General features: G+C 40.6%; 1 protein-coding gene across 1 annotated transcript; it reads left to right on the top strand.

The window, feature by feature from the left end:
* Positions 1-1,136: 1,136 nt before the first annotated feature.
* Positions 1,137-1,562, top strand: LOC127224611 (40S ribosomal protein S25-like). The gene has a single exon (XM_051187691.1). The coding sequence runs from the start codon at positions 1,137-1,139 to the stop codon at positions 1,503-1,505; it is 369 nt and encodes a 122-aa protein (XP_051043648.1). The 3' UTR covers positions 1,506-1,562.
* Positions 1,563-11,248: the final 9,686 nt, after the last annotated feature.

Raw genomic sequence — 11,248 nt, 5'->3', positions numbered from 1 at the left:
ATGGAAATACAAGCTTACAGAACACCAAGTAGAGTGGACCACAAAAAAAGTCAAACATACAGAATAAAGAAAAAATATTAAGAGCAGCAAAGGAAAAAGGCCAAGTAACATATAAAGGCAAATCTATCAGAATTACTCCTGACTTTTCCATACTCAGCAAAGCTTTCAATCACTATAGATGGAGAAACCAAGATATTCCGTGACAAAACCAGGTTTAAACAATACTTATCAACTAGTCCAGCCCTACAGAAAGTTCTAGAAGGAAAACACCAACCCAAAGAAGTCAACTACACCCACAAAAGCATAGGCAATAGATAATTACACTTTACCAACAGCCAAAAGAAAAATGGGGGAAATCCACACTTAATACCACCACCACATATCCAAAACAAACAAGAATTAACAATCAATGGTCATTAATATCCCTCGATATTAGTGGTCTTAACTCGCCTATAAAAAGACACAGGCTAACAGAATGGATATAAAGACAAAATCCATCTTTCCGCTGCACACAAGAAACACACCTCAACTTCAATGACAGACATTACCTCAGAGTTCAGGGTTGGGAAAAGATTTTCCAATCAAATGAACCCAAGAAACAAGTGGGTCTAACAATCCTAATATCTAACAAATTAGACTTTAAACTAAAATCAATCAAAAGAGATGAAGAAGGTCAGTTCTTATTCATCACAGGAGAAATCCATCAAGATGAAGTCACAATTCTGAACATCTATGCCCCAAATACAAAGGCACCCACATTTGTAAAAGAAACATTACTAAAACTCAAATCACACATAAAACCTCACACACTTACAGTGGGAGACTTCAACATCCCACTCTCAACACTAGACAGGACCACCAGACAGAAACTGAACAAAGAAACAAGGGAACTAACAGAAGTTAGACCCAATTGGGTTTAACAGACATTTTATTGAATATTCCATCCAAACACAAAAGTGCCACATGGAACCTTCTCTAAAATCGGCCACATACTCAGCAATATAGCAAACCTCAATAGGTACAAAAAAAATTGGAACAACCTCCTGTATCTTATCAGACCACCATGCTTTAAAGTTAGAATTCAACAACACAGCTTCCTTTTTCCCCGACATCTTAGGGAGGCTGCAGTGGTCATCATGCCGTCTAAGGATGACAAGAAGAAGAAAGATGCTGGAAAGTTGGCCAAGAAAGACAAAGACCAAGGCCAAGGCAAGGCCAAAAAGAAGAAGTGGTCCAAAGGCAAGGTTCAGGACAAGCTCAATAATCTAGTTCTGTTTGACAAAGCTACATACGACAAACTCTGCAAAGAAGTACCCAGTTATAAGCTTATTACTCCGGCTGTGGTCTCTGAGAGACTGAAGATTCGAGGGTCCTTGGCCAGAGCAGCCCTTCAGGAGCTGCTTAGTAAAGGACTTACCAAGCTGGTTTCAAAGCACAGAGCCCAAGTAATTTACACCAGAAACACAAAGGGTAGAGATGCCCCAGCTGCTGGTGAAGATGCATAAACAGGTTCAATCAGCTGTACATTTGGAAAAATAAAACTTTATTAAATCAAAATAAAAAAAGAATTCAACAACACAAATTGCAGAAAGCCTACAAACTCATGGAAATTGAACAATGTGCAATTGCACCAAGGAATAAATAAATTAAAGACTTCCTAGAATTTAATGAGAATGAGACACAACATAGCCAAACTTATGGGACACTTTGAAAGCAGTACTAAGAGGAAAGTACATAGCCCTAACTTCCCACATGAAGAAACTGAAGAATAATCACATTAGAGAATTAACAGCACAATTGAAAGCTCTAGAACAAAAAAAGGAAACTCACCCCAGAGGAGTAGATGCCAGAAAATAATCAAATTGAGGGTTGAAAACAATAAGGTAGAAACTAGGAAAACAATACAAAGAATCAATGAAACAAAGAGTTGGTTCTTCAAGAAAATCAACAAGATAGACAAACCTTTATCCAAACCAACCAAATGGCAGAGAGAGAACATGCAAATTAACAAAATTAGAAATGAAAAGACATAACAATGGACACTGAGGAAATCCAGAGAATTTTCTAGTCATACTTTGAAAACCTGTACTCCATAAAATTGGAAAATTTAATGGAAATGGACAAATTTCTGGATAGATATAACTTACCAAAATTAAATCAAGAACAGATAAGCAATTTAAATAGACCTATCATCCCTAATGAACTAGAATCAGTCATCAAAAGTCTACCCCCCTCAAAAAAAGCCCAGGGCCAGATGGTTTCAGTGCAGAATTCTGCCAGAAATTAAAAGAACAGTTAATACCAATACTCCTTAAACTGCTCCATACAACAGAAGCAGAAGGGTCATTGCCAAACTCTTTTTTTACGAGGCCCTGATTCCTAAGCCACACAAAGACACAACTAAGAAGGAGAACTACAGACCAATATCCCACATGAACAATGATGCAAAAATACTCAATAAAATACTGGCAAATCGAATCCAAGAACACATCAGAGAAATCATTCACCATGACCAAGTAGGCTTCATCCCTGGGTTGCAGGGATGGTTCAACATATGAAAATCTATCAGTGTGATGCACCATGTAAACAAACTGAAAAAGAAAAACCACATGATCATCTCCCTAGATGCTGAAAAAGCCTTTGACAAAATCCAACACCCCTTCATGATAAAGATCTTGGAGAGATCAGGGATAACAGGAACATCCTTAAACACAATAAAAGTAATATATTGTACATCAACAGCTAACATCAAACTAAATGGAGAGAAACACAACATGATTTCTCTAAAATCAGGAACAAGACAGGGTTGTCCACTATTTACATATTTCTTCAATACTGTACTTGAATTTTTAGCTAGAGCAGTAAGACAACAAAAGGAGATCAGGGAGATATAAACTGGAAAGGAAGAAGTCAAATGTTCACTATTTGCAGATGATATGATAGTTTACATAAGTGACCCGAAAAAAATCTACCAGGGAATTCCTACAGCTAATAAACACCTTCAGCAAACTAGCAGGATACAAGACAGTAGCCCTACTATAACAGGCAATAAAGGGGCTGAGAACAATAGCCACAAACAACAAAATATCTTGGGGTAACTCTAACCAAACAAATGAAAGACCTTTATGACAAGAACTTTTAGTCTTTAAAGAAAGAAATTAAAGAAGATACCAGAAAATGGAAAGCTCTGCTATGCTCTTGGATAGGTAGGATCAACATAGTAAAAATGGCAATCTTACCAAAAGCAGTCTACAGATTCAATACAATCCCCATCAAAATCCCAGCACAATTCTTCACAGACCTTGAAAGAACAATACTCAACTTTATATGGATAGCCAAAACAACTCTGTACAATAAGGAACTTCCAGAGGCATCACCATCCCTGACTTCAAGCTCTACTATATAGCTATAGTAATGAAAACAGCTTGGTATTGGCACAAAAACAGACAGGTTGACCAATGGAATTGAATGGAAGACCCTGATATTAACCCACACGCCTATGAACATCTGGTTTTTAACAAAGAAGCTAAAATTACAATGGAGAAAAGAAAGCACCTTCAACAAATGATCCTGGCATAACTGGATTCTGATATGTAGAAGATTGCAGATAAATCTATATCTATCACCAAGCACAAAACTTAAGTTCAAATACATCAAAGGCCTCAACATAAATCCAGCCACACTGAACCTCTTAGAAGAGAAAGTGGGAGGTACTCTTGAATGAATTGGTACAGGAGACGGATTCCTGAAAATGACACCAGTAGCACAGACACTGAGAATAACAATAAATTGGACCTCCTGAAACTGAGAAGCCTCTGTAAGGCAGAAGACACAGTCAACAAGACAAAATGACATCCCACAGAATGGGAAAAGATCTTCATCAATCCCACATCTAACAGTGTGCTAATATCCAAAATATACAAAGAACGTAAGAAGCTAGTCACTAAAACACCAAATAATTCAATTTGAGAATGGGGTACAGATTTTGTCCCTTCCCCTTCTCTGGGAGTGCCGCAGATTGCTCAGTGGGTCTGCATGGAGACCAAAACTCGGATGACCAGGTCAGAAGTGGCTTTGTCATGACAGACAGACACAAACACACTCGAGGTTTGCAACTGCTGCAATTTTTACTTCAGAGCATTGGGTTTTTATGCAGAAAGTTCAAGGGACAGATCTTTGGCCATAGTCTAAAATTTACAGACATACTATAAAAATGTCAGCAATTCCCTTGAAGCATGAGATCATAAAAACATCTATTTTGGCCTGCCTGTGGTCAGCGTACCAAGGATTTGGCTCACTGAGTTTAGGGAGTAGTCATTGCCTCTGATTAGTAAACTTTTAATAGCATTGATAAGAACTCTTGTACTGTTTTTTTGATTTAGGGGCCCTAAGATTTCAAGTTAGAGTTTTATAGTAAATCCCACAACAGCTTTGTTGCAGGCAGGCTATTATTAGGCAGGGTCATCTTGTGGGCAAATTCCTACAGCTTTACCTATGTTAATTTATCAGGCCTTGGGTTGACACCTGAAGTCTCAACAGAGACTTCAGCATCCATCACAGAGGACAGCATCCATCTGCTGATTGTTAGTCTGTATCTCTTTCAGTTCGTGAAATTATATCTAAGTGTTCTCCAGGCTTCTCTGAACTAACAGTGGAGCTACAGGCCAAAACACCCATGATCAAAAGCATTATTGTTATCACAGCACAAAATACACCCAGACCCGTTCCAATCAGCCAGCCAAGCAAGCAGCTGCAGGACTCTGGCCACTTCTTCCCAGGAGGTGTAACCACGTGTGGAGGCGTAACCACGTGTGGTGCGAACCTCTGGACAGGTAAACATTTGAGATTTTTCTCAGCCATTGCTACACTGTCCCCACTGGGGCTTCTCTGGGCTTATGGATTATAGGCAGTTATCCTTTGCTCTATATCTAATATTCACTTAAGAGTGAGTACATACCATGTTTTTCTGTGATGGGTTTACTTCACTTAGGATGGTTTCTTCTAGTTCATCCATTTGCCTGTGAATTTCAAGATTTTTTTTCCCCACTGAGTAGTACTCCATTGTGTAAATGTAATCACATTTTCTTTATCCCTTCTTCAGTTGAGGAGCATCTAGGTTGCTTCCAAGTTCTGGTTATTACAAACAGTGCTGCTATGAACATAGTTGAACAGATATCCTTGAGATATGAATGTGCATCCTTTGAATACATGACTAAGAGTAGAACTGCTGGATCTTGAGGTAGATGATTCTCATTTTCCTGAGAAACTGCCATACCGATTTCCAAGGTGGCTGAACAAGTTTGCATTCCCACCAGAATGGAGCAGTGTTCCCCTTACTCCACATCTTCTCCAGCATAAACTGTCATTGGAGTTTTTTATTTTAGCCATTCTGATAGGTGTAAGATGGTATCTCAGAGTTGTTTTGATTTGCATTTCCCTGATTGCTAAGGCTGTTGAGCACTTTCTTTAAGTGCCTTTCAGCCATTTAGCTCTTTATTAAACCAATCAGAAGGTGCCTTGGCAGAGACACATCATAATGAACAAAAGATTATCCGCTGGGTGTTGGTGGCACACACCTTTAATCCCAGCACTCAAGAGACAGAGGCAGGTGGATCTCTGTGAGTTTGAAGTCAGCCTGTACTGCAGGACAGGCTCCAAAGCTATAGAGAACTCCTGTCTCACAAAACCAAACTAAACAAAAGGTTATCCCACAATACCCTGTCTTGAAAAACAAAACAAACAAAAATATACATTTACTGGAGTGCAGGCAAGTGAATCTCTACAAATTCCTAGCCAGCCCCGGGTTTTCAATGAAACTGTCAAAACTGAACTAAATATAATGGTATCTAAATTTGGTGTCTGCCTTCATCCACTAAAAGTACCAATGAATGGGGATATGGCTCACTGGAAAAATGCTCACCTAGCATGTAGAAGGCCTTGAGTGCGGTCTCCAACAGGCGGAAGGAAAAGCCCTTGGGATGAAGGCATTGCAGACCCTCCATGTGTTCCAGACACATATTCTGTCACTGTACTCGCCCCCTGCATTGTCTTACAAGAATTTTTTGTGTGCTTTGTTTGCTCCATCTGCCTTCTCACACTTGTTTATTTTTATTTTTTGATGTTTTGAGAGACAGACTTACTCTATAGTACAACTGGCCTTGAACTCAAGGCCATTTTCCCTCAGTTTCCTGGGTGCTGGGATTACCAGTGTTGACTACCATATTCTCCTGATGCTACTTTTAAAAAAAATTATGATTATAAGGCTCTAATTGTTACAAATTCCATGTTGGGAGATAGAGATAGCTACTAGCATTGCAAGGTCCTGGATTTGATTTCAACACCAATATTATTTTGTTCTGTATTTACTTCTGTTACATTTTTAGTGTGTATTTCATCAAAGATATATAATATACCAGAAAAGTAATAACACAGGACTATTAAACATAATTTATATAGAAATTTCTGTCTTCAAGGGATGGTTAACCTGTATTGTCCATTGCTGTGTACTGACTATCTCAAAACTCAGGACCTTCATAGCAAACATCATTTCACATGTTCTTTAAGACCAGAGATCTGGACAGCACAGCCTGGCAGCTCTGGCTTGGGTATGCTCCCGAGGCTGTAATCAAGCCATACACCAGGCCTGCAAGCTTCCCTGAGGCAGGACAATGCATACTCAATGTCACTCACGGATTGTCAGCAGAAGCCTTCTGTTCGGAGTTACGGGGTCCTCTCCAAATGTTGCTCACAACACAGAATGGGCATCTGCAGATTGGGTGATGCAAGTGAGAATGACCAAGACAGAAGCCATGGTAATTTTTAAAGCACCTTTATTGAGACAGAATTTACATACCCCGCATCATTCACATATTCAGAGTTTCGTATCCACCAGTGATGTACAATTACAGTCATGTTAAGACATTCCCATCACCCCCAGAAGATCATACCCTTTGACAGCCCTGGGAAACCACAGTCTATAGAATCTCAGTGTGTAACTCCTTAGCCAGGAATGACATTTTACTTCCTGCTCCTGCTCCACCTCCCACATGCTGGGAGCACAAGCCTGTGCCACTGGATCTGGCCATCACTAAAAATTTTAACCTTAAACTCAGCAGGTTAAGGTGCTTGCTAATCCTTAGAACTTAGCTTGATTCCTGGGTACCATATGGTGGAAGGAGTAAACTGAAACTGACTCCTGAAGTGGACTTCTATGATCCCCACAAGCGTGTTGTGTGTGTGTGTGTGTGCGCGCGCACATGCGCACGCACATGTACACACCACAGAATTAAAAAATAATGAAAAATTAAAGCCACTGTAATGATAATAAGGCATAGAAACTTTTATGTTAATAACATTTACAATTTAGGCTAAATTTAATGACTCACACCCATAAACCCAACATTGGAAGGCTGAGGCAGGAAGATTTCTGCTCATTCAGTGACAATCAGGAGTACACTGTGAGACTCAAAAAGAAAGCAAATAGTAAGGAGTAATATAATTGACCGTTTTTCTAACCAGGAAATGCAATGTAATGACTTTAAAACCTCACATGTGCAAAACCATTGTCTTCATTAGTGAAAACTTGAGTCTCCACAGATACTTTGACTTTCAAAGGCCATATATTCCTCACCTAATTCTATGGGATTAGCATGATCTTGATAAGAATGAAACTACAGATGTGTATTACTGGAAAGGGCCTGGGCAGGGCTAGATGACATAGCACCTTCCTGGCCTCTTCTGTTTAATGAAGCTACAAAACCAACACACAGTTTGTGGAGCAGATAAACTTGGAGACTGAGAAGAGGGACGATCAAACTATGAAAGATCACTTTGGGGGCTGAGAGAGGGTTCAGCCCTTAGGAGGACTGGCTGCTCTTTCAGAGGACCGTCGTTCTATCCATTCTCAGCACCCACATTGTCTGACTCCTAACTACTTGTAACTCCAGTTCCAGGGGAATCCATGGCCTCAGGGGGCACCTTCATACATTCACATATACACATAAATAAAAACCATTTTATCTAAAAAATTGACAAAACACACACACACACTCATACACACACACTCATACACACACACTCATACACACACACCCATACACACACTCATACACACACTCATACACACACACCCATACACACACTCATACACACACACTCATACACACACACCCATACACACACTCATACACACACACTCATACACACACACCCATACACACACTCATACATACACACTCATACACACACTCATACACATACACCCATACACACACACTCATATACACACACCCATACACACACTCATACACACACACTCATACACTCACACTCATACACACACACTCATACACACACACTCATACACACACACTCATACATACACACTCATGCACACACACTCATACACACACACTCATACACACACACCCATACACACACTCATACACACACACTCATACACTCACACTCATACACACACACTCATACACACACACCCATACACACACACTCATACACATACACTCATGCACACACATACATACACACTCATACACACACTCATACACATACACCCATACACACACACTCATACACACACACCCATACACACACACACTCATGCACACACACTCATACACATACACACACACACAGGGCCAAGTGTGGTGGTGCACACCTTGTCTCAGCACCCAGGAGGCAGAGGTAGGTAGATCTCTGTGAATTAAAGACCAAAATGGTTTATCAATAAGTTCTGTACAGCCGCCAGGTGAACAAAGATATTTGGACAATTCAAAACACCTAAAAAAAGCAACACATTTTGAGCTGAATGAATGAAAACACAGCATAAAACATGTATGCAATGAAATTAAAGGACTTCTTACAGTGGAACTTATAGTATTTAAATGGTAATATTAAGGGGAAAATATCTTGAATAAGGCTCCAGTTTAAACTGGGGGAAAAAAAAAGAACAATGTAAGCACAAAGCAGAAGGAAAATGAAGAGGAGCAAAAAACAATAAAAATAAAATAAAAATAGAGAAGCGAGGCATGGAGGCATGTGCCTGTGATGTCAGCACTTGACCTGTGGGAACAGAAAGGTAGGGAGTTCAAGGTCATCCACAGAAGGTCCTGTCTCCAAAAAACCCAGTCACGGCAATGAAATCAAAAGCTGGCTCCTTGAAAAACATCTCTAGCCAGACTAACTCTGAAAGAAGGGAAGAAACAAAAAAGATACAGCATAAATAGCCAGTAGAAGGATGAAGCCCCTGCAAACTAAGGGTTATTAATACATGAACAATTCCACATGGGTGGAAATGACAAACTGAGTAAAGTAGAAGAATTCTTTGATTACCACAAACTACCCAGACTCAGTAGAGATAAGATAGGCTACCTAGTAGGTTTATATATTTAAGAAGCTCAGCTTGCAAGGGCCTTGGGAAGCCCGCCTGTGATTGGCCCCAATAGGGCGTGGCACTACTAGGAGGTGTGGTCTTGTTGGAGGAAGTGTGTTACTGTGGGGATGGGCTTTGAGGTCTCCTATGCTCAAGCCACACCCAGTGTGGACACAGCCTCCTTCTGCTGCCTGCTGATCCGGATGTAGAACGTTCAGCTCCTTCTCCAGCACGGTGACTGCCTGCACTGCCATGTCCCACCATGACGATAACGGACTAAACCTCTGAAATGTAAGTCATCCCAATGAAATGTTTCCTTTATAAGGGTTGCCTTGGTCATGGCGTTTCTTCACAGCAATAGAAACCCTAACTAAGACACCACCTCTAGCCCAGGAGCTGTTAGCAATTGATGGCTGCTGGGGAGAGAGTCAGTTTTCTTCAAAAACATCCATACGCATAAAATAACATAAATAATAAAAATGAATACAGCTCAAGAAAGAAAGACTAGACTATCCAGTTTCCAGGTGTGGTGGCACACATCTTTAATTCCAACACTTGTGAGGCAAAGGCAATCTGATGTTTTTGAGTTCCAGGCTAGCCTGGTCTACATAGGGACTTCCAGACCAGACACACCACGTCTTAAGAACCTGTCTCAACAAAATAAAAATGGAAGGAAGGAAGGAAGGGAGGAAGGAAGGAAGGAAGGAAGGCTTCCCAGGGACTGGAGAGATGGCTCAGCAGTTAAGAGCACTTGCTGTACCTCAGAACCCGTGTCGGGCAGCTCACAACCCCTGTTGCCTCAGCTCCGGGCATCCCTCACTCTCTTTTGGCTCTAAATGCACTATACATGTGGCAAACACAGACACACTCACATACATATAAATATAAATATTTTTAAAAGTCTTTTTCAAGGAAAGGAAAACTGATTGTAGTAGCACCACCTGAACGCGTAAGTAACGTTGGAGTCTGAGGATCAGCAGTTCAAGACCAGTCTGTGCTGCCTAAGGAAATTGTCTCCAAGGGAAGAGGTGGGAGAAGGAGACGGAAGATGAAGAGGGGAGCTCCAAGAATATGGTGGGAGAAATGCTTCTAAACCAAAATAAAAGGAAGGGAGGGAGGGAGCCCTGTGCGTGAGTGCTTGTATCGTTTCTCTTCGCAGATACTAGCTAAGCTGCTAGTGCAGTGAGTAAATGGGCACAATGATTGGTACAGAGAACTACCTGGATAGTCTCAAAGCACTGTGCTGACTGAAAGCTCTCAAAAGTCACAGGGCGTCCTTAAAAAAAGGTGAGCCTATACACTCTTGTTTCTTTTCATTTGATTGCAAAATAACTAATTTTACCCATATCAGGTGCCTCATAACTGCCTCTAACTCCAGTTCCTAGAGGCCTCTGGCCTGTAGGCACCTGCACTTGTGTGTGTGAGTGTGTGTGTGTGTGTGTGTGTGTGGTTTTTTGAGACAGGATTTCTCTGCATAGCCCTGGCTGTCCTGGAACTCACTCTGTAGACCAGGCTGGCCTTGAACTCACAAAGATCCACCTGCCTCTGCCTCCCAAGTGCTGGAATTAAAGGCTTAGCCAGCACTGCCCAGCTGGCACCTACTGGGCATACACCTACACACAAAGACAAACCCACATACACACAATTAAAAATATAAATATTTGAAAAAAGTAAATGTAAATACATAAACCATCAGGGGGAAAAAGCACTAAACCCAATAATTATGTAAAGTCAACCATGTAATTTGGAATGTATATAATGTGTCCTGACCAATATTTATCCAAGGAATGAAAGGATAATTTTACATCAACACATTAGTAATAATATGTCCTAATAACAGATTAGGAGAGAAAATAC

The sequence above is a fragment of the Phodopus roborovskii genome, unplaced genomic scaffold (assembly GCF_943737965.1).
Source record: "Phodopus roborovskii unplaced genomic scaffold, PHOROB, whole genome shotgun sequence".
NCBI classification, from domain to species: Eukaryota; Metazoa; Chordata; class Mammalia; order Rodentia; family Cricetidae; genus Phodopus; species Phodopus roborovskii.
This window is presented reverse-complemented; position numbering and strand designations above follow the sequence as displayed.

What these genes read in the sequence shown, in the direction of transcription:
- LOC127224611 (XM_051187691.1), top strand. Translation starts at nt 1,137, where the DNA reads ATGCCGTCTAAGGATGACAAGAAGAAGAAAGATGCTGGAAAGTTGGCC.